The following is a 25,592-nucleotide window of genomic DNA, read 5'->3' on the forward strand; positions in this document are numbered from 1 at the left end:
CTCATTATACACAAAAAATCAAGTCTTGGTGTGATTCCAATCTACTCTCCGTTAATATTTCTAATACAAATATTATGAATTTCTAATGTTCACTTCAGAATTTATCTGTAACGAGCGGTATTATTGAGAACAGAGAGTGTACTAAATCTCTGGGACTGTATACAGGGTGTCCCTGGACTTCCTCTTTTTCTCTCGGGAATGTATAGATGGGGTCAAAATATCACCAGTACTTCATATAACTTTTTTTCCTAAAATCCTTCGTTACCAAGTAACGGGCCCTCGAAGTTACAAAATGAAAGATGTTTTTCTTTGATAACTTTTCAAGTGAATATTCAAAATCATCCAAATTTTGGTAATTGACTAAACAAATGAATTCCTTCGATGAGCTTTCATGCAGGAGTCAGTCCAGGGACACCCTGTATATGTATATATATATATATATATATATATATATATATATATATATATATATATATATATATATATATATATATATATATATAAACTATCCAAAAATTTTATCGTAATCATTTTTTGATTTCAAGATGTACAGTTTGTTATGATGGTTAACGAAAATATTTCCCAAGTCAGTTCAAATGTTTTTCATTATAGTTTGTTCTATAGTCTTTGTTAGTAGTTCCACTCTCAGTCTTGTTGAATCTTCTCGGATGACTGTGCCGGTTTCTTTCATGAGCTTCTTTCTTCTATATATTTCTTGTCTCAGTTCGTGGTTTCTGAGTTGCAGGAAAATACCTCTCACCTTATTTCCCTCTTTTATCCCTATTCTATAGCAGATTTCAACATCATTTCCATTTAGTGCAATCGACATCTTCATATTCAGAAGATCAATGATTTCATCTTTCAGTTTTTCGTTGTTTTTTTCGGTTAAGTTGAAAATTCTGAGATTGTTCATTTTCGTTGCTTGTTCTAGGGTATCGCATTTTCGTTCTATAATACTTTTCTCTTGTGATTTCCATATACAACCTGTTAATTTTACTTTCCATATCGGTTTTCATTTGAGAGAATTCAGCCTGTAACTTAAACTTTTTTTCTTCAATTTGGATATGTTTTTGCTCCGTTGCTTCATTGACTGCTATCGATACGTTTTCACAGATGGCTTTTATAAACGACTGTTCTTTTAGACATTTGTTCACCGTTGAATTCACAGCGGATTTAATTTCTTCAGTAACATCTCTTGTGAGAACCATTTTTTGTGTCTTTTTTTGAGATGATAGCACTCTTCATTTTTTTTTTTGGTACTGCTGCTATTAATTGGGTGCACTGTATTTCACCTTTAGGAACTGTTTCAAACAGGAGCACTTGTGAACACGTCTACTCTGCTCCGCACATATGGCACAATCGAATATACAATAAAACAAAAGTTGGAAACTATATGGATCCCTGGGGATCATCAGCATTGATGGTAGAAGTATTCGAGAGAAATCCATTGACGGCCACTTGCAGGAAACGTTCTTTCAGGAAGCTGGAGAGCCATACACAAAAATGATCCGACAAGCCATAGCATCGAAGTTTGGCCAGCAAACCCACATGCCACACACGGTCAAAGGCCTTAGAAATATCAAACGCAACAGCTCTTGACTCTCCATGTCATTCCAAATATGGGTGACGTACAATAGAAGGTCGCATGTTGATCTTTGTTTCCGAAAGCCATATGGATGATCGCTCAAGATGTTAAAGCCTTCCAAATATTCAAGGATATAGTTATTCGGAAGATTTTTCTTGCCTTTTTTGGCAATAGGCTTAACGCGATCAATCTACCAACAAGAAGGAAAAACCCCATTCTTGAAACACAGGTTGAAAAGTGCGGGTTCATTTGCGTACTTTTCAGATACGATTATGGAAACTTCATCAGGACCAGACGCCTTGTGGATATGGAGCTGTTTCAAATTTCGCCTGACCAGACATGTCGAAAAGTAATATCCGGCATTGTGAATTCTAGTATGGTAATAGTTGTTATTATTATTAAGTATCAAGAACATATTGTTCATGAACATATCTCATTGATGTTGGCAAATTTTGAAGCTGTAATTAGTTATTTCCTCTTTATTTCAAAGGATAGTGATCTCGTATACTTTCAGTTCTATGCATTTCTAATTGATGATAGTGTTAGAATTATAATGGCAGTAATTTCAAAAAATACGCACGTTTGTCCTAACTTTCATGCACATTCATCAACAAATTCTTCTATTTTTTACAAAATCATTCAGAATTAGAAGTCATTACCTGAATAGAAAATCATATAATTGATGCTTCTGTGAATTGTTGATGAAAATTATTTTTTTATTCGATAATTCGTGAATTGTTGGAACTCGTTAGACAGTAACTCAGACTTTTATTTCAGATGCGGATGCGATGAATGTGTTACCTCCCGAATGGAAGACTCTCTTCGTCACTCCAGGAGCCGAATCAATGCATATCGGGCACTTGCATCACCATCTCTGATTGCTCTTTCTTCCAAAGATCCCATCCTCACTGCATTCGAACTCTCATGGGAGTTGCGACGGTAAGTTGAAAAATATTGTTATGGAGACATGTTAGTTTGGATAATGACTTTATTCAATACTATATGAATTTTGATTAGTAGTAACGCTTGGATTCAACCAACATGATCATTTTTCTGGATCTGTTCTGCAACTGACTGATATAAAATCAAATGAAATCATACTTACACAGGCAGGTCTACTGATACAGGAAGGTCAAATAATTTTTCCACAATAATCCTTTTTTTGGTCTATCAATAATTGAAGTAGGTAAATGTAATGGTCTTTCCTTTAGTGATCAGAGTAGCATTTTGGATCGTTTGAAGGATCCTCACCATGATTCGAAAGAGCTATAGTATATCAATTAAAAGAACATCTCAATAACTATTTATTTCCTGAAATTCAATCTGCAAGGTCCTAGTTGTATCAAAGCTATTCTGCTTATGGTGAATGATTTCATTGGGTCATTGAATCATTCATTGTTATTCACTATTTCACATCATATGGGTTCAGTTATGCAATGAAGTTATTTGATATCAACCTATTTGACCGGAAATAAACGATATGTACTGACAACATATACTCTACAACTATGAGGATCAGATCAGGTGCACCACAAGGATCAATTCTTGACCCACTTTTTTGTACCTTGTATATGTCATTACAAAAGCATTGCTCAATTCACTATTATGCAGATGATACGCAGAATGATACGCAGAAACGGCCTCATCTCATTATTTTAAGATCCATACAAGTAAATCGAAGGAAAATAATATAATACATGATGAAATATATATAACTATAGATAACTAGGTGTTAATATTAACGAATCAAACAAATAATATAATACATGATGAAATAGATATAACTATAGATAACTAGGTGCTAACACTAGTGAATTGAACAAATAATCAGAAATTTATATCAGATATTAAATTGAAATTTGAAATGCATGTGACTCATCCAAATAGGATAATTAGAAGACTTTGAACGGTGCTAAGCATGTTTTTTCTCCTTCTAGTATCTGAAATTTGGGTTTGATATTTGTATATGGAATCCGCAGAATATCTCATAAACTAGTATCAGCAAATTGGTTCGGTATAGATCAATGAAGATCATTGCAAGATGCCTATTTCATAAATTTATTTCAACTGAAAAAGTTATTTTCATGGTAAATTAACATTCCTTAGTGTTGTCTATAATCTAAATATATAAAGGTAATTCAACACCAGCAAAATTAGGAGCGAACTAGTGTGCCACCGAAAGTTCGGTTTCGGTCGAGTTTCGGCAAAGAAACGGGTTTCGGTTTAGTTTAGGTTTCGGCGGCAAACCTGCCGAAATTACGACCGAAACCGAAACTGCATTCGGGATTTCTCGCGCTGTCATCGGTCATGTTTGGCGCGTTGAATTTCATACAAGCGACAAAGACATTTTGCCGCGTCCACGTGCCTAATTAATCATGTAGTGACTCACTTTGTGATTTACTTTGTTTATTACATAAATATTAAGTTTAAAGATGAAAAAATAAAGACTGACTGATTATAACGATTTCTTTATTTTTTCCACAAAACATAATCCTTGTAAAGAAGTTTCGGTTTCGGACGAAACTGAGGCCGTTCCCGAAATTCGGTTTCGGTCATAAAAACCAGTTTCTGTCGGACTCTAAGCGTTAATTTTTTTAAATTTGTGAAATGTAGAATTCCCTTTTCACGGATATGAAAAACTAATATTAATGAGTTTCAAAATGGCGACAAAAATTTATTTTCATGAATAGGAAAGTTTATAGCAATCTTCATATTCATAATTTAAATGATGTTCCATACAAGAATACTGAAGAAATTACGTAATAGGGTATTTTTGGGGTTTAGTGAAAGAGAAGCCTATGACAGCACTCTTCTGGCATAGATTGAACTCAGCAATTTTCTTCAAATATAAACAACTATACCTATTTGTTTCTGTCAATGTTCCATTTGTCTACAATAAAGACGATTATTATCATTATCAAACAGACAGAGTAATTTTTCCAAATCCCAAATAGAATTAATTTCAAATCGTTTCGGTCATTTGATTTCATGTTGAGATTCGAATATAAATTTTCTGAAGCGATAGATAAAAACATATAACTTTTAAACGACACTCCAGACTTGTATTGTGCGTCATGATTATTGCATGGAACTCACCAAAATTTTCACCAATGACAATGATAAAAATAGTTCTACCAGCATACGTATGATAGGGGAGCGCAAGCGGGGATTTCAGGATTTACTAAAGCGCGGCAGATTAATATACAGGGGAATACCTTGTACTCGGTTAAGTACATCCACCAAATATGAGCCTTATATATAAGACCGCCCGTGAAGGATAAAGGATCAGATTAGTAAAAAAGAATTGTTCATCAGACATTCTCGAGCGCGTCAGATTAAGGTAGGGTGAGTTGATCACTTGCTAAAAAGTGTTTATTCCAGTAATCTGACAATTGGATAGTGACGTAAAGAAAGGGGAGGGCAGCACAGTTGTAAAAAAATAACGTAATTTCGACATTCTCGAGCGTATCTGATTTTTTTTTTATTCTGAAGGAAATAATTCAAGGATAAAGAAAAATATATATTCTGATGATTTCTGCAACCCGAAATAACAAAAATTCGTTGATAAAGTTTAACGCGTGCAGCTGTGTGATACCTATATTTTCCCCTTCGCGTTTCTATATCCCTTTCACTTTTGCTTCATCTATTACTCTCTAACTCCGTCCTCACTCTGAATTCTGTCGCCATGACGCCATCACAGCTGATCACAGAGACTCGTTCGTGATGAAGATAATTAATCAATTGATCACAAAAAATTGAATTTTTTTGAGCATATTTCTTCAATTATTTTCTTATAAATACAAGTATTCTATTTAAAAAACATACACTTATTTATCTGCATCATATTTCCTGAGCTTTTCAATGATTAAAAAAAATTAAAAAAAATATGTTTTTTGTAAGTTTAGGCGAATCCCTCTAGATAATCGTCAGATTATGAGACAGCACGTCTAGAACATAAAGATGAACCATATATATCTTAATCTGACCCGCTTGTGTTTTTCAAAATGGCGAATTTTTTTTGCCCATTATAATAATGGCCGCGAGTTTGCGTCAGATCGAAATCGTAAGATTATTGAAGAAGAGCTTTTTTTGGTGCATTTAACACCCCCTCAGAAAATATGACGCGCTCAATTAATTTTTTTCTCACTTCAAAACCTTACGTACAACCACCCGCATCATGCAAACGATCAGATTAACATAGGAACATTATTGAAAATATGTAGGACATTGATGCGCTCGAGTATGTCCATAAAAAGGTATATATCATATAACATTCTTTTCTTCTTGTCATCTAAGTTTTGCAACCTAATATGCCTCTATGACGCTCGAGTAAATCTCCATTTTGCATCGTGGGCTCCCCTACTATAAGATCCCCGCACTTTCTACTGATACTTTCGTATCAATAATAGTTGAGCCAAAGTACCTGACCACTTACGTCATCTATGTATATTTCATACGAACACTGAACTTAATGATCCTCAATTTTTCATATAGGCATTGAATTGAATTATTTCCAGGTTGAGTTTCATGGAGCATGAGTTCAAAAGCGAGTACCAAGAACTCCGGAAGCAGTGTCAGGACTTTGCTACGGCTCTTCTAGACCATACTCGTAGCTCATACGAATTGGAGGTTCTCTTGAATCACGATCCGAGTGGACCAGCTTTCGAACACGGAGATCGAATGCACCTAAATAGACTGAAACTTGCTATAAAATTACGACAAAAAAAAGTGAGTACGATATCATTTTTCAAATTGGTTGGTAAGCCGTAGGTACATGCTTCAGTACACTCATATACCCCTAATACAGATGAATGTACAAATGAAGAAGTAGCAAAATCATATTTTGTAGTTTGAATCAATAATAAATTGATGGATGTAGACGTTACTACGCGGTAGGAGATCATGATTGAAAGAGAAATGAAAATTTCTTTGTTTTTTACCACTTTTATTTGTAACTAACGTTGTGTAGTTTCGTCCTATATGGACGATAAATGAACAATGAACAATAAACTAACAATGATTCATTACATTCGCTAATATATACCATTCAGGTACTTGATTGAGTACCTGTATTTACAGTTCACAATGCACATGTGCCAATTTAAAAACCGGAGAGTAAATTAAATCGATTTGGTCATTTAACAGGTTGTACCCACAATGTTTATGCTTGTGAATTTCCAAAGATTCTGAATAATTGAGATTGCAACCCTTCCTTGCATAGTGCAGAATTTCCGTATCGCTTAGATTCGGAAACTTGTGGTTGCATGCCAAGGAATGATTTGAAAACTTCGAATCATTTTTTCCTAGTCTGAAGGACCTTTCATGTCCAGCATACCGTTTTTGGAAATTTCGTCCTCATTGTCCCACATAAACACTATTACACTCCGGACACTTAAACTTATAAACTCCAGATTTTTCCAACTTGTCGACCTTATCTAGGATCGCAGGTTTCTTCAAAAAAAACAATGTGGAAGTAGCATTCAGACTGCTTGACAGGTTATCTCATTTCCTTTTCAATACCAAAGATAAGGTCGACAAACTCAATTATTTAGAATCCTTGGAAATTCACAAGCATAAACATTGTGGGTGCAACCTGTTAAATGACCAAATCGATTTGGTCATTTTACTCTCCGGTTTTCAAATTGACACATGCGCATTGTGAACTGTATGTTCAGGTACTCAATCAAGTACCTGAATGGTATATATTAGCGAATGTAGTGAATCATTATTAGTTTATTGTTCAACTTTGAGAATGTCCATATAGGACAAAACTGCAGTAACGTTAGTTACAAATAAAAGTGATAAAAACATAGAAATTTTCATTTCTCTTTTCATCATGAATCAATAATATTTGTATGCCAATAATGATAATTATTGCACTAATCATTATAGAAATAATAACAAGTTTATTATCTAAAAGTTTCCATTCATAGGACGATATACCTAGTAACATTACAATGCAATAATCATTATTTGTTTCCAGTTTGTCAAAGAAGTACATAGTAGAAATGGTTTAATGTACACTAACGAAGGAAAATCAAAGTAGACTTGAGAATTGTAAATGAACTATGAACACCAAATAACCATATACAGAAAACCTGACATGGAAATTTTGGGTACTAATATTGCAAATCCTAAAAAACGCTCAGACAAGTCAATTTTTATTGGGAGGAGGACAGTTTTTTCCCCATTTACAGCGTCGTCACTTCAACACTGGATCAGAGGGGTGAAGAACCCTTGGACTTTTAATGGGGAACTGGGGGCGAGTCGCACATCGTTTGAAATATCTTGGAATTCTCTAAGCGATGGTGTACATTTTTTTTAATTTGGACCAACCATATTGAATTTAGAGTTGAAGTTACTTACTTTATTCTCATGTTAGCCTTTAACCCCGGAGCAGTGAGGTGAAGAACCCTTGGACTTTTAATGGGGAACTGGGGGTGAGTCGCACATCGTTTGAAAGATCTTGGAATTCTCTAAGCAATGGTGTACATTTTTTTTTTAATTTGGACGAACCATATTAAATTTAGAGTTGAAGTTACTTACATTATTCTCATGTTAGCATGTGCTCAAAATGGGCACCTCCAACTTCCATGCAATAATAGAGATTCTGCTGAAAACGTTCTCGAACATTGTGGAGCATTTCTGGAGTGATTTGGCGACATTAATTCGTGATTCGTTGCCGTAAATCTTCGAGTGATGCAGGAGGAGTACATTAAATTCTGCTTTCCAACTGACCCCACAAAAAAAAATAAAACAGCGAAAGGTCTGGTGACCGTGATGGCCATTCGATAGTGCCCCGCCTCCCAATCCAGTGATCTGGATTGATCTGATCTCAATACTCCCGATAAATGTTGTCATTTTCAAAAATATCAGTGAGAAGGGGATTAATAGTATCTACCAGAAGCTCCAGATACATTTGCCCGGTTAAATTGCCTTCTAAAAACAATGGGCCAATAATACGGCCACCACAATTTCCAGCCCATACATTCAATTTTTGTGGACGTTGAGTATGCACTTCATGGAAAATGTTAGGATTTGAATCAGTCCAATAGCGACAATTACGGCGATTAACTGTGTCATTTAGAAAAAAGAATATCCATCACTGAAGCAAATGTTGAAAACAAAATGTGGATTTTCCACCACTCATTCACTAACCAACTCGCAAAATTGCAAGCGTCGATAGAAATCATCTTCATTCAGTCCATGTGTTAATTTATTCTTGTGAGGATGCATTTTGTGGGGTTTTAAAATACGCCGAATGCTTGTTCGTGACATCCCGGAAGCAAATGCTAACATACTTGTGCTCAAAGTATCGTCAAGGCTCAACATGGCCAAGAATTGCCACGTGTGTCTGCTCATTTGTTACTGGTGGTTCGATTTGTTGTTTTTAATTTGCTACAGATTCAGTGGCGCGAAATTTTGCAATTAAATCGAAAAAATACTGTGGCGACACATACTTCCCATGTTGTTGATTGAACAGTTCAGCGGCTCTTGCAGCACAACGTCTATTTCCATAGTACAGTTCAATCAACTCAACCCTCTCTGCAGTTTTGTAAAGCATTGTTTCTTTAGCAACACTTTACGGCACTCACTACTAGTAATGATGTAGATATCACTTTCAACATAAAAATGAGAAATAGAAACAGCATTTTTAACCATTTCTCAATTGTTATAGTTGTCTTATCAGAGAAGAACTAAAAAATTAATATAAAAGTAGCGTGAGAAACAAATGAAAGAGTTCCAACTGAGCAGTGACGTACAAAAATTTGTTGCTATTAACAATATTGAAACAGGTAATTACCGGAGAGAACTCTCTTAAATACGTCCAAATTCAAAAAAATGTACACCATTATTTAGAGAATTCCAAGATCTTTCAAACGATGTGCGACTTGCCCCCTATTCCCTATTATAATTCTAAAAGTTCACCTCTCTGCTCCGGGGTTGAAAAAACCTGCCCCTTTCCCAATAAAAATCGACCTAAAACCTCCATATCAAATTTTCGATGGCCCACCCTGTATTACCACTAACCAACTAACTGAACTAATAAAATTTGCTTTACTCAGAGTGTTCTATTCCACAAACTATAGTCCGAGAGGTGTGAAATTTGTACACGTGTATTTTGAAGTTTAGGATTAATTAAAAATTATATGGATGTAATACTAGTAGCGCCATCTATGTTTTAGCCTATGAACTTCTCTGCTCACTTCATGAACGTAGAAACCCGGTTCATGAATAAGGAGTATTTAAAATATCCTTAATGGCATCTCTCATAGGCATCTAGATGCCTGTTATTGTTAACTTATCTAATTAATCACAATGAACTGAAGTCTATGGAATGGTTTTGTTGCAAGCGACTGCTGATGTTTCAGGTCTTCCATATTTTAAGTATGCTAAGTGTCCCTTATATCTTATTTTAATAGTTCTTTTTGTCTGTTCATAATATTTTGCATCGTTGTCCTTTTTTTTTGAGAGCTGTCTGACTCGTCCATTTAGTCCTAGTCTCCAGAAAACACTGCAGCCTCCCATATTCTCATGAAACCCATTCCATCAGTCTCGTTCCCTGTACTAGTTTGTACATGTTCCGTGTTGTATGTTCGTCATATTCTTCTGAGCGTAGTTTTGTACGTCCATATATTGCCTGCTTCCTGTGATTCAGTGCCTCCCATTCGCATAAGATGTGTAGAGCTGTTTCTATCTCTTCCTTGCATAATCTGCAGCTGAGGTCTCCGTTGTACAACCCCATTTTATTCAGGTGTCTTTCAAGCGGACAATGACCGGACGGTTCCCTAATGAAGGTTATACTGTGTTTGTTGCCAGGTACTTTTGTCCAGTACTCTGTGTGCTTCTTATTGGTCCATATCCGAATCTGGTTTCGTACCAATAATTTCTGTACCCCCAGAGCTGGTTCAGGACCCATATATGAAGTTGATGATCCGCGTCTAGCGCATTCATCAGCTTTATCATTACCTATGATACCTGAATGGCCTGGCACCCAATCACAGTCCTTACATTTAATTCCGTAAATTCCACACTCTTCCGAATTCTCGACTTTGTCTTTTGGACTTCCTAAAAGGCTCAGTAGTGAACGACTTGTTTCAAAAACCACCTTAATACCTAGTTCCTTGAAAATATTTCCAAAGTTCTTCGTGCGTTGGTGGTATGGAACTGAAATATATTTATCTTGGTTTTTGTCCTTTCTGGAAGTCAAGATTCCGTTCATTCTTAACCTAAAATTCTTCTTCCTTATAGAGTAATCTTCAATACCCCTTGAGAAACCGTTAGTGACTGCTGTATCCTGTAGTGTACGTTTTTCTTTCGTGAACCTCTCATGTGTGAAAGGAAAAGTTAAAAGAAGATGCACTAGAAAATTCAGCACACCACGTTTGTGCTGTCCACAGTGATGTGAGCTGTCAAGAATATACCTGTACGTGCTTGTTTCTTTTCTAAATACATCGTACAAGTACAAAGTTCACATTGAATACAGCTGGAAAATTTATCATACTTCAGAGGCATGTGTATCAACATAATTTTAAAAAATTGACTATTGGACCCTTCAAACCCGTGAAATTTCGAAAATTCCGTTATTTTCTGAACATACTTTTTATCTCTACATTTGAGCGATAATTTCAAAAGCGCTCTTTTGAAAATTCTTTCCGAGTGACATCTAGTATCCCAATACAAAATTTCATATCTGATATGACAATGTAGTTATAGTTGCATAGCCTAAATTGAACAGAACATCATTGTCGCAGTGATTTGCCATAAAACTCAACTCATAGCAATTATTTCTCAGTTTATTACATGGACTTTCAATATGTGAAGTTCACGACTATTTATGATTCGGCAGAAGGCGAAGCAGGAAATAATTCAGTAATCTCATAAATACTAAATTTCTCTTGCACATCACCTGACGTTGAAGCTGTTTTAGTTATATTAAAAGTTGGATGTTATTACATGTTCATGTGCAGACCAATGAATTCCTATCCTCAACAAGAACGAAGACTACCATATCAAAATTTGCGGGGCAAATTAGAGCTGAATATAACTGAAAACAAAATATTAGCAATTTTGATAAGTCCTTTTGAAGTAGAAGTTGTTAAATTTTAAATGTCCAAAATTTGAGGAATTTCGTTTGAACATTCTCAATATTTCAAATACAAGAGTCTCCTATTGGATTTCTAATGATACTAGCATAATCTATTTTGGAGAGAAAAAGGAATGAAATTCGAATTTTAGAACAGCAAAATTGATAAATTTTCTGATTGATTCGGCTGTAACTTGATGAAGATCCATAGTAATTTCAAAAACTACACAAATTTCATTTTGAAAATCACATCACAACATATTTCGCTAGCACAATAGCTTTTTCAAGTGATTTTTAAGTTGTTCTTACATTAATATTTATATACTACAGGTACCATAATTGAAACTATCTCAAAAAAATTACCTACACCTCTACACAAGGTACCTGTTCAATTATGATTACCTGAAGCATATTACCTCACATCTACATCAATAATAATTCTTTCTCGGTTTTTAAGAAAACAAGTTCAACAATGGTGATCTGTTCAAATCCAGTTGATCATTCATTAGAATGTTTGAATTTTCAAATTTAATAATTTCCATTGCTTCCAAATGATTCAGTTTTAAACCTTTATTTTCTATGTGCAAAAATTCGAATTCTTCATCAAGGATATGATTTTCTTCTAGAAGATAGCTCGTATGATGTTCCTGGATTCGATTTCTGAATGTCCTGACCGTTTGACCAATATATACCTTAGGGCACGTTCCACACTTTAATTCATATACTCCTGATTTTTCGAATTTGGATGTTCAGTTTCTATTATTTTTAACTAATTTTCTCAACGTATTATTCCAGATTATGATGAAATTCATATGGTATATTCATGATAGTTTTTGTGATTACCTCGTTAGTCCAAACTACATATCCACTGATATTAAAGGAAAACATCTATAAATTCTTAGCTGGAATAAAAACGCTCCAATTTCCCATATTTTCGATGAAGTAGAATGAGTTGCCCTTTCATAGGAAATGCAAAGGGTACAATGCCCTCGAAGTATGCCAACGTGCAACTGACTTAATAACTTATAGCCCTAGCTGCCCGTTTCGTACCTGGAAGTGCAGTCATTAAAAAATCCATAAAGGAACAGTTGCGGTTATTGAACTTCGAGCCGTCAATATTTAGAAGAAAACGGATTTCGCATCAAGGAGATGGCTGAGAAAATATGCATTGCAGGGAAATGATTTGAATCTTACATCTATAAATAGCGTTTCCTCTATTTTTGGAATGACGGACATGAAAAAATTGAGATAATCCGTGAGATGGAATCATCTGACTCAACATAATTCACTACTTGAGGTTGATAATTCTACATAACATTTGTTTTTTAATTTTTGACCTAAAAATGTCGATAGAAGGTGTGTAAAAAAATCTTAAATGTTCGATGACAATACAACTTTTTGAACATTTGCCTCGATATATTTTGAAAATACATTCCTCTTGATGACGCGTTTCTTACATTTTGATAAATGAACGACATTTCTAGTGTTTTATAATCCTTGAATAATTAATCCAAGATGTGGTAAACATTTCAGGATTGAAGTCTGAATTATACTTAAGAAAAATAGATTTGCCTATATGTGAAAAGTGTTGCGGGTTTGTAAATTTTAAAATGAACTTGATACTCTCTTTGGAAAAAATACTTGCAAGAGATTCGAATTTGCGAATTGCATACAATAAGGCAATGCAGGATTTCATAGACCAAGATCACATGAAATCATTGCATATAAGGACAAAAACGAAGCGTCATTGTATACTATTTATTGCTCATCATCCAGTGATTGAACCAAGTAGTACAAGCATTTCGGTGCGGATAGTTCTAGACGCTAGTGCTCCAACAGATTATAGTATTTCTTTGAATGATATCTTATAACCTGGGGTAAGTTACAGGCAGACTTGGTTACTTCAATTTTCATCTTTTGGATATTCAAGGTGGCAATTAAAGCAGATGTTCGGTAATTATATTGACATATTGCTGTTATTTAAAATCATTGGCGTTATCTTAGGTTACAGTTGGTTACAGTTACGAAATGGTTACAGTTACTGAACTTTGTGATTGAAATTTTCTCATTGTTTGGCTCTATAGAATATCAAACAATTAAGTGAAGACGAATGAAAAACATTTCAACTGGTAGTGAAATTTGCTTAACTGGAAATATACTTCTCGTTTCAAGTATACAAGTGTCGGGTATACAATGGCATACAGAAAGTGACGATTTAATACACCGGATCAGAAATGTATAAAACGAACAATTTTGTCGACGGTTGCTGAATGCTGGAATTTGGGGGAAGATACGATCAGAATGGGGAAAACTTGAAAATTTTAAAGTAACATGGACACGTAGGAGTAATAGAAATAAAATTTGTTTTAGCATTCTCAGGTGCTAGTTTGAGTGCATATAGAGCTGTCGTCTACTTACCTGGTGTACTATCGAATAACGATATTGAAGTACGAATTGTTTGTGCCAAGTCAAAGGTATCTTCGGCCGAATGATTAACAGTTCCACGGTTAGAACTTTTAGCAGCTCTTTTGCTTACTAATTTGGTTAGACATGTTTTAGAAACATATACAAAGAACGGAATTTGACCAAGAAAACCTTAGCTTTTCCGGATTCTTCTACAGTTTTAAGCTGAATGAGATCCTATCAATCCAGAGATTATTTTTTTTAAAACTACACCCTACGATTTGATCTTCACAAACTTTATTTTGAAAAATATATCACAACATATTTCGCTAGCACAGTAGCTTTTTCAAGTGAATTATACTTCAAGTCGTTCTTACATCAATATTTATATACTACAGGTAACCATAATTGAAACTACCGCAAAAAATTTACCCAAACCTCTACCTAAGGTACCTATTCAATTATGATTGCCTGAATCATATTACCTCGCTTAGAGAGAGAGAGAGAGAGAAAGAATGGCCTTGTTTTCGTGATGAGTGTAGAAATTTATGGAAGAAAGATACAGTTGTACTGAATAATAATACGGAATTTAATTTTTGTCATCCTCAATCAGATTTATCAGAGCGTTTTTTTAAATGTAATATCAAAGCGTTTCCCACGAGGCATAATATTCTATGCATAACAGTATGGGTTCAAACATTTTTGAAAATGTTTCCTGAGAGAAACGTTGTTTCATCAAAAAATCTCCATATTGCAGAGTTGGTTTCAATAAAACTTGTACTTGTACAGATGCTAAATTCAAATAGGTTTTGTTCATCTAGGCTAATCAAATCACATCCTTTTTCATATGATGGGTGAGAGTAGATGAGCTAATTCGAATTTGAATTTTTGTCAGAAAGATCCCTTCGTTCTTCCAGCCAAAGATGTTCTGACTGCGAAATTAATAGATTTCCATCATGCGATAAATGTTCATACTAGTGCTCACTTATTAGAGGCTATTTTGCGACATAAATTTAGGACACGTTGGTGGGTAGAATATTTGACGAGTCTACAAGAGCGTTCGAAATGGACTAAGAAAACGGTTGATTCAGTAGTTATTATTGATAACGCCTCTCCCTTGCATTGACTCTTGCAGAAAAGGATGGTAGGGTGCAGAATGTCACTTTGAAAACTAGCAAAGAGATATTCAAATGCCCCGTCGTGAAGACATGTTCTTTGCCCACTCAATAAGTGAACATTATATTCTTATTGAGTTATTTTTGGAGTGATACCTCCTCATGGAAGGAAAACCGCTTTGTTACCTAACGCTTACAGCGTCAGTCTGTCTTTTTCTCAGACATACGTCAGCGGAAGACAGGCTCCTCCGCTCTCATCGGATGAACGCTCAACGTGTAGTGTTGAGAGTACCTATTATAAAAATCTAACCAGCAAGATATTTTTTTTATTATGTGAAGCGTGTCTTAAAAATGAACTTTTCCTAAATTATCATATTGATATACCTAAGGTTCTCTCAAGTTGAACAATTTCAATATTGAATAGTTCACCTTGAATTAGTTTGAGTTATTACTTCTGTCGGGCGTCCCGAAACGCATACTTTTTTTATTAACATGCTTATATTAGCTTCTATTGTATTTTTCTTTGTTTGTTTCTTTGTAATCCACTTCTTTGTACTCGATTTTGTACACTTTTCAAAAATCGGTGGCAATACAATAATTTCCTTAGTTTATCGCATTATCCTGATCGCGATCGTCGGAATTGAATAATCAATCAATAATCAGATAATAAATAATAGTTTGAAAACCAAAAACACGCTTTGATAACAACACAAAATAAAAAAAAATTAAGATTGTGTTCAACAACAACAATAAGTCCCATGGCTTGATGTAACTAATTACTTTCAATAGGTCTGAAATCAGAATAAATCCATTTACAAAAAAAACTAATTTTGTTGCAAACAATCGTAAAGTGCCAATCTGGCAAACAGCTCCTAACCATGTAACAATGGATATTTAGCACCCCACGCTTTTTTAAAAGCAAATTAATTTTTTCAAATAGATTTATTCTGATTTCAGACTTACTGAAAGTCATGAGTTACATCAAGCCATAGGACTTATTATCTATGTTGAACACAATTTGTAATTAGTTTCGAATTATTTTTCATTTTTCAGTTTGTGTTGCTATTGAAGCGTGTTTTTTTAGTTTTTCGAAATATTATTCATTTGATTTTTTACCGTAATATCAAACGAGTTTCTCGAAGGTTTTTTTCAATTTGAATAAGTGATATTTGGTTAGACTATTCGACTTCTTCTGTTCCAGTTTCTAAAAAGTGTTTTTTTCAGAATCGGAGCTATGTTCGAGCATTTACCTATTTGAGAAAATTGAAATTAACTTTCGGCAACACCGCTGTTGGTTTGGAATATAGATCAACGCAGTTGAATGTTAGTACTCAAAAAGGTCGATCAATAAACGAAGTGTGAAACGAAAAATTATGGAGAAAGTACGCGCCGCGGGTTTTGAATTTTGGAAATTGTGAATTATCATTGTGTTCAACAATTTTTCTCCAAACTACTTCTCCTAATAATCTTTGATCCTATCATAGTTTGCAACAATCGGTAAATTATATCACATATCTGGTCGCTATTTAAAGATAATCAGCATTCTCCATACCTGATACAATTCATTGCAAAGTTTTCTATATGAGTTTTACGGAAACCCTGATACGTTTTTCGTTATAAAATAACTGAGGCAGATATACGATAGCTGAGAAAGTATTGAACGAAAGTCATTTTGTGGCCAGGAAATCAACGTTTTTAGTTTTTATCGACCATTTTTTGGTCTGAAAAATTATGAACATCGTTATGTAGAACTTAATACGTAGAAAGGACAAACTTTCTAGTTCACCACGACGACTCACTGCGTAAATTCAAAGTTGTGTATTCTTGATTGTTTCGAATGAGGGCATCATTGACACACATTGAATCACCTTCTTGATGAACTCCACTTGTTAACAATAGGAAAACAAGAATGTATTGATATATGAGGACCATCATGCTAGCTCTCAATGAATTGATTAAGTAAATATACAAAATTTATTCTTGAAAAAACTCACTAAATACAAATTAACTACGACAAATGTGAAAATATGTCCAGTAGTAACCAAGACATTCTCTAACAAATAAGTATTTAGTTGTAGGGGATTTAAAAAACGTTGTTTTTTGAAGACGGTATGAATAGATATTCCTTTGAATTATACCGTCAACAGACACACTGCACCTATCCATAGGACCGACTTGGCTTTTTCCATAGGAAAAATGCCACATTATTTTCTGTTAGCAGTTTATAAAGGCCATGGTAGAGGGGTTAGTTTTAGTCTTAATCTCGATCTTATTGAAATTCTTCAGTTTACTTCGAAAGCTCTGTTGAAAACACTTTCCCAGAACCTCAGGAGATCATGATAATGATTTCCTGAGGAGTTTCGCAAACTTACTTGGCGAAACGCGCGTTGAGAGACCGTATTTTTGTTCTGGTGTTGGGACAGTGATTTTAATAGGCAGAGGTTCCAGAGAGTACGTTGAATAAGATACCATAGAACATGGAAGATAGTTGTTTGGGAACCGTGAAGTGTCCGAAACTGTCAACATCAAATATAATTGAAAACGTGTTTGGTTATGAACGAAGAAGTCAAGAATTCTATTAGGAGAATAATACACTGTTTTCACATAAATAACGAAATACCTACATTAAATGCAGTTTTGTAGGTTATTCGTGAAGACAGTTTTTTTTCCTGATATGAGCAGGACTTAATTATGGAAGATATTACAAAAGCTTGACTTCATTTTCGGAAAACAAGATAGGAAGATCTTGTTAATAGTAGAATGAGATTGTAGAATGGAATAAACTATTTGAGAGAAACAAAAAAAGCCAGAACACTGGGTTAATTTAGTTTTTATTTGGATGAAACATGGGTCAATGAGGGTCATATCGTTTGGAAGGTTTGGCAATACCAGAACATCAAAATCCCAAATTGTGTCTCTTAGTACAGCCACACTTTTTTTCTTCTTGAAAATGGCTTCAAAGTCGAAGCGGAAACGTTGTATACTTGTATTTGTATACTTTATCATGTTAGGAATCACACGTTAAAAGGTTAGACCTCGTTAGTTCTTAGCTCGCACAAGTTTCTCAACTTCTGAGAGTTGTTCGTATGGGGGCGACAACTGATTTACGGAAAAACAGATTTTAAATGGAACAGATTTTTTATCTGGTGAAGTTTCGAAGACTTTATCCATCTTCATCATCAAACCTACGATCAATTTGATTTCATCACTGTCAAAAATAATGATATCAAATTGATTTACATCAACAGGGGAATTATAACTACAAATTATTATGTTTTGATTCAAATAGTTTGGACAAAGAAAATGAATAGTCTTCAAAACGTCACCAGAAGATATTCATTCATTTTTATATGAATTTAACGAATTCAAGTTACTAAAAAATGACAGTAAGTTTTTGCCCTTCCTACATCAGTATTAGTTTTCAAATTTAATATTCTGATTATTTCAAAGATCTGTAGAAGGTAACAATTCCAAATGAAAAAACTACTTCAACTATGAATTGTTCTCAAAATGAAATATTCAAACAATTTTTTTTCACGATATTTAAATTATCTTCGCATATACAGAATGAATCATTAAAAAATTTACAATAATACCCCCAGTTCGACGCCTATCAATACTATATTTAACGCAATACGATAAACAGCGTTGGCCGCCTTTTTTGAAGTTCTTTGTCGCAAGTCAGTATTACAATAGTTCTTTAGCGTCGTCGTCAAGGGGCATATCTTAGAGACTTCATGGATGAATTGCAGTGCCATTTGCTTGACATAACTATGTTGCTTTCTTTGTACCGGCATGTTTGCATTCTTGAAAGTCTTTCACTCTATCAGTTAATACCGAATGGACTATAATTGACAACTGAATCTGATGCGGTGTTACCGCTTCAACTATCCTGATTCAGTACATGATAAAATGCAGAAATCTGCCTTTGTCCTCGATAGATGTTAAGGGAGTTTTGAAATACGAAATACGTTGAAGTTGTTGATTGACTTCGTAAACATTCAATTTAGTACAAGGTGTTCTCTTAGGTATATTAATCGGATGTAATATCACCAGTATATCTTTCTCCAGACAATCCATTTCTCAGAAGCTGTTCAAAATACAATTCTTTCCAAATATAAAAATATGTATTGATGGATGTAGCCTTTCTATGTTTTTAAAACATATAAAAACATGGTAGAGAACATGGAAAGTTTTCAATTCTCTTTTCTTGATAAGAATATGTGCTAATTATTTTTGTATTCGTCTTCTAGAGTGGAGATCATAAACATTTTGATCCTTTCAATTGTCTATTTCTGTTGCAATCTCGATGTTCATACTCGCCACCGTTTAACTGTCTTGAAATTCATCAATATAATTTTTACCCTAAGAAAAAGTTATCTTATGAATTTTTGTTCATTTCTGAGTGTTATTGGATTTTGTATGTGTGACTATAGATCTTAGTGTCTTTATTGTTTTGTGAAGAGTTCTTACATCATATATATTTCCAATTTGTTTTATCTTTTCAGATAAATCGATATTCCTGGAATATAAAGTATAACGTTAGTTGTGAAAGGTGTCGTTTTTGCCGGTAATTGGCTGTTAACTTTATTGTTAAAACTACAATCGGATCTGGACAAGCGTTCCCTTTCAGGACATATTTTCTTTTCAGCTATATTGCCAAACGTTTTAACTCTGTTATACAGCCAATTCATAATATATTTTCCAATACCCACATGATGGTTCAATATGTAGTGTAGATATCTAATAGTATGTTTTTGTTTTCGATAAACATCTGTATCAAAATAATTTAACGACCTCTCCAATATTACATCAAGGAAAAAAAGTTGTTCAATCTCTTTTGTGAATTTTATTGTCAGTTATTGTCAGTTAATTTTAAAAATCATTCAGATCACTATGACTTATGTTCCAAATAACAAGAAATCTTGAACATATCTCCACTGAACTTTGGGACCGTTCTGGTTAGTTTCAATAAAAGTTTCTACAAATTATTCCACATATGCCACTCAAGATGGGGGATAACGGAGGAACACATAGGCATGCCAAATTTTTGTTGATTAAAGTCATCTCCAAATTGAAAGTAAGTTTTGTCTTTGAGTTATCTAAATGATTCTAATATAGGCCTAACATCCTTTTTTGTTGAATGTTTTGAAGTTGAGCCATATTCCAACCTAGGTTATACAATATGAAAAGTTTCATCAACGGGTACATTCATGAAAAGAGTTTTACCGCCGAATGTAACTAACTTATCATTATCAATCATTACTGTGGCATTACCTTCATTAGCTAGAAGTATTTGGATATTATTATCTTATTTGAGTTGCTTCTGATATGATGAGATCGTGAAAAAATATTTTCACATTCATCTGCAATCACCAGATCCTTCAGCAGATAACTTCCGGGCTGTTTCCTCTATGGCGGTAACTAGTTCAATCCTTTTCCTAAAAAAGCTGTTGTGTTCCAGTTTTTGTAACACTATCATAGTGAAAATCTAGAAGAAAAATGTATCAGTTATTGTTATTAATTTGTGATTGATCCGCCGTAGATACTAATGTTTTTTTCTTTTCAGTTCGTTGCACATTCCAACGTCCAGCAATTGTTGGCGTCCATATGGTACGAGGGCTTGCCCGGATTCCGTCGAAAAAATATGGTCCTGCAAGCCCTGGAGATAGTGAGAATAGGCATTCTGTTTCCGTTTTTCTCCATAGCCTACATTCTCGCCCCGCATTCGGTAATCGGTCAGACCATGCGGAAGCCGTTCATCAAGTTTATATGTCATTCCGCTTCGTACTTCCTCTTTTTATGTGAGTATACAGGATCATCTGACGACGGTTTCAGAGACAAAAATGATAAGATAGTCTCGACTTTCTACTAAATGTTTTTCATGAGACCATTCTTCAAAATTCAAAAGAATATATTTTTAGAAGAGATTTTTGGGTTTTGGTTTTCTACTTCTCCATCTCAAAAATAAAAATAAAGAAAGAAAATAATTTCAGAATAAACTACTCACAAAGATGTGTAGACCTTGCAAAGAAGTAAGTTTCACTGCGGTTACAAACATATGAAATCAATATTTTGCTCATATTCTATTTATATTAATTCCTCTGTTTCAAAGTTTTTTAAATTCTCATCATTCTAGGAACAAACTCATTGAACTGGACTTGAATACAGAAGTTCCTGAGACTCAACATCACCTCAATCAAAAACCACTGTTCAAAACAAATTCTATATTTCAAATTCAGTGGATTTTTTTTTCAATTCTGTACTATTTTTCGGATTAGTAACTAGACCCTGTAACTAAACTAAAAGTATGTTGTTATTATCTGAATAATATGAAGTTGATAAGTTATTAAGGAAGTTGAAATTCACAGAGAGTCTTTGTAAATCTTTGACTTTTCGAAAAGAAAATGTCGCAAAGTTCATAATTCTTTCATATGAAACAAAATACACGAATGGATTGGTCAGAGTTTTTTAAAAATTGAATATGGAAGTAGTTTTCAAAACTGCTCGTACACTCTAACAATTCATGGGCAAAAGACAGGATGATGGAAAAAAGTATGTGATTCACGAAAAGAGCTTTGGGAATTGGGACAAAAAGTATGTTGGTCAAACTGAACGTACTATGATTTCGTGTTTCAAGAAACACGTTTCACACATTCAGTTTTGTGAACAAGAGAAGTCTAGTGCCGTGCATTTATTCTATGAGAACGGACACAGTGAAACATATTTAAAAAAAAATGTTGAGACCGGTATATAACAATAGGTTCATAGACGCCTTTGAGAGTTTCCAAATCGTAACATGTGGAATGAGATCTATAAACAGCAATTAAACTCACATTCCGAACATTCTATAGTTCACCATCTTACTTCATGATCGGAAGAAAAAACAGGTAAATAATAGGTACACCGCATAGGTAATCACTAATACTACTATGTAAAAAAAGTACTAGGAGTCAGTCAATGGAACGCAAAATATTATTCACCGAAATTTATTGTATAGCCTTCAAAGTAGGCCTTTTTCGAAATAATTCATTTACGCCAACAAACAACCCAATCATCAAAACAGTTTTTACACTAATTTTTTGTAATCGACTTCAGTACAGTAGTGACTTGAGTTCTGGAAAATAAACAAAATGGGCCGGATCCATATCAGGTGAATACAGGTAGCTGTGCGATAAGGTTTTTTGTTGAGTTTTCGGCCAGAAATTCATTCACAATTTAGTATTTTCCGACGAATTTGCTCTTTCAAACGCTGCATAACGTTCAGATAATATTATTTTTTCACTTTCTCGCCTTCCGGCATGAAATGCGAGGGGATCGAAAAAATATCAATTTCACTCCTGATCGACTTTGACGAGCTTTTTTCGGTTTCTGCACAGTTAGAAGGCGCTTTTCCGAAGCTTCTTGTTTTCATTCACATGCCCCATCACCAGATACAATGGGTTTTATGAATGTGGGGTTGAAGTTGACTCGTTCTAACTTGTCTTCAGCGACATTTGCCCGTTTGAGTTTTTGAGGAAAATTCAGGTCTTGTGGTATTAGTCGAGTGGTAATGCGTTTCATGCCTAAAAAATCGTTAGAAATGGTACAAACTGATTTGTTAGATGTGGAAATTTCAGTGGAAATGGAAATTCAGTGGAAATTTCAGTGCACTGTTTCACCCACACGCACGTGTTTTTGATAAAGACGAATCACCGCAAATCTTATACAATATTTTCAGTACTTCGGCAAACGAAATTCTATTTGCAATACAAAATTCAAGGCGAATTCTTTGTTCGATAATTGTGATCTATTGTAAAAATCGCAAAAACATTATCATTTACCTAAAAAATTGAGTATCAGAGAAACTAAATGACGGATGGCGCTTAAAGTCCGTCACCCGGACTTTAAGTTGTGAATACCCATCTACAAAAAAATACGATAATCCCTGCAGACGTGTTTTTCAAATGATCAATTCCCGGTACTTTCCTGACAGAATGTATACAAATTAGAAATTGAGATTAATTATGCACTAACGCAATACCAGGATAGCTTTTATCGAATCTTATTTGATAACTCTCGCAAATCATGTTAGATATTCATTCATCTCCTCTCATGATGCTGCCTGAATGTTTCTATATAAATAAATAACGGAAACACTCCATTCACTCATTAAAAAGTAATTGAATGTCTTCATATATATTGTATTTGTTGTTTATTGCCATTACAGAACAATTGCAATGAAAATTCAAACTGACATTCATAGAAGAATGGTATCTGGGCCCAAGCTGATCCCATTCAATGAAATACTTGTCTTATTTACCGCAATATGTCACAAAACGGAAACGCAGAAATAAAGTTCAAAAAACGAAAAATAACATCGTCCAGTAAATTGTTGTCGCAGTGTTGTTCACGAACAATGGTGAGACAGTTGTTTGTGTTACGTTTTGTAAAACAAATGTATACTTTTCCCTAAGGTGAATCTGGCTGACAGGCGTTTTGTCACCGACTCACATGCATTCATTTCCAATGTCGTCTTATTTGCGTTCTTTCGTTATACGAGAAGGATATTTTCTACGTCGGTTCACATGCCTCGGTTTTTATACTGCTGTTGAACAGATCTAACTGTTTTTGTGAAGAGGTCGGCATAGTGAAATTTACGTAGTATTTACATATTTACTCAGGTTACGCCACACCCAACGATTTTATGATTTTTTTATCTAATCAATTCCGTAGACTGCTGAGGAGAGTGGTACGATGACTGCTACCTAGGACCTTCCGTATTATTTATTAGTACATTATCTGAATCATCATTATCTTTTGTTTTAACATATTAACACTTAATTTTATTCTGAAGTTTTAGGCTTCTAATTCTGTTACTCAATTCTTCTCATTCTGTTTAGTCCACTCAGTGCCTCAGTATCACAAAGTAATATGTAATCAGCCATTTCGTAGCTGAGGCCATATTGAATTTTCATCTTTTTTTAAGTGTACTACTTTTATACTGTCAAGCCCCGTCATTTGATACCCATATTGAGGTAGTTGTGAAAAAAAAGTATTCCGCCATTTTGTAGCTGCCTCCATCTTGATATTGCATCTTATCAAAGTGTACCACTATTTCACTAGTCAAGCCCTGTCATTCGATACCTATATTGAGATAATTGTGGAAAAATATGTAATCCGTCATTTTGTAGATGCGGCCATTTGGAATTTGTATCTGTTTCGAAGTGTACAGAGTATTCTACTAGATCAATTTGTCAACAGGAAGTAGGTCAAACTTCAATTACTAAATTTGATCCAAACGAATAAACAAACAGGGCATGCTGAATGAAACCGTCTAAGTAGATAGATCGAGCTGTGAGATCACTTTTGTAAAAAGCGTTCATGTATCACTTGAAGAGAGTAGAGATTTCGAACTCTGAAATTGAAGAATCTTCTTTTTCGTATATGAAATAAACTCAAGATGGAACAAATGAAACGAAATTAAACTTGCCGGTTGACAATATTTGATTTTTTAGTTGTCTCCTGTATTTTCCTGGAGTTCGTTTTTAACGATATTCATTTTCTTCCCAGAGAACTTTTTCAATCAACACTTTCCTCATTTTTTTCCTCTATACTTTTATATTTGTAGAAGATTTTACTGAAAATGGTTTTCAACAATCTTGCATCCTGATAAAGTTTCAATCGAACTCGCCAGTAATATACTCGTATAAGAAAACAATCTAATGCTTTTTTCACTATTTATTGACAAAAAAGAATCAATAAAAATACAGTTTAATACAAAGTGGAACAACATCCTACTTCATAAATAGAGTAAATCAAATTATGAATAACTAAATAATGAAGGAATAAAACAAATTATTTACCTGGAGGCCAAAAGAAATGAAATGGTACTTTGCAAGAGTATTTCAAAAACATGTATTTCAGTTTAATTTCTGTTGTTCTTTTTCCCAAATATTTTGAAATTTCAGGTTTTCCCAATGAGTTGTAACTTTTTTGAATTAGTATCTCTAGCCTCCATTCTATAGCCACCATTCAAGCTGTTTATGTTCTCAGTAAGTTAAGAAATTTCAAAGTCAGTTTTCAAAATGATGAATAACGGGACATCCTTTAAGTTTGTTCGCAGTCGTTTGATTTAGTCCAGTTCTGTTGAAAGATGAATGAATCTACAGAGAAAATGACACTTAATATATTCAATGCGATGAAAACAGCCAACTCACAGCTAACGTCCACCTTGGAATCAAATGGCGGCTTTTTATGGCGTTCCCAGCTAAGAGTGCCTGAGGCCGTAATTGTTTTCTTTTCACAATGGCTTCCTAAAGTTAACGTTATCAGAAAAGTTCTGATTCATCAAGGAGCGAATTTGCAAATGAAAAATTAAATAAAAATGAAAATTGAATGAATTTCTAAAGAAAGGTTCTAT

The 25,592-nt window shown here is 34.2% G+C and overlaps 1 protein-coding gene across 3 annotated transcripts in view; it reads left to right on the forward strand.

Annotated features, from left to right (window-relative positions):
- Trpgamma (Transient receptor potential cation channel gamma) overlaps window positions 1–25,592 on the forward strand; it is a 369,660-nt gene that overhangs the window by 241,917 nt on the left and 102,151 nt on the right. For 2 of the 3 annotated variants that reach the window (XM_074169989.1, XM_074169988.1), the window contains 3 exons: window positions 2,363–2,524; window positions 6,103–6,313; window positions 20,760–20,994. In XM_074169989.1, coding sequence (XP_074026090.1) covers window positions 2,363–2,524; window positions 6,103–6,313; window positions 20,760–20,994 — 608 coding nt within the window. Of the gene's footprint in view, window positions 1–1,139; window positions 1,965–2,362; window positions 2,525–6,102; window positions 6,314–20,759; window positions 20,995–25,592 lie in introns of those variants that run through there. The other variant, XM_074169990.1, reaches the window with a different exon arrangement.

The sequence above is a fragment of the Leptinotarsa decemlineata genome, unplaced genomic scaffold (genome assembly GCF_025532065.1).
Source record: "Leptinotarsa decemlineata unplaced genomic scaffold, Ldec_3_MD MMD2_P_RNA_scaffold_6, whole genome shotgun sequence".
Lineage (NCBI taxonomy): Eukaryota > Metazoa > Arthropoda > Insecta > Coleoptera > Chrysomelidae > Leptinotarsa > Leptinotarsa decemlineata.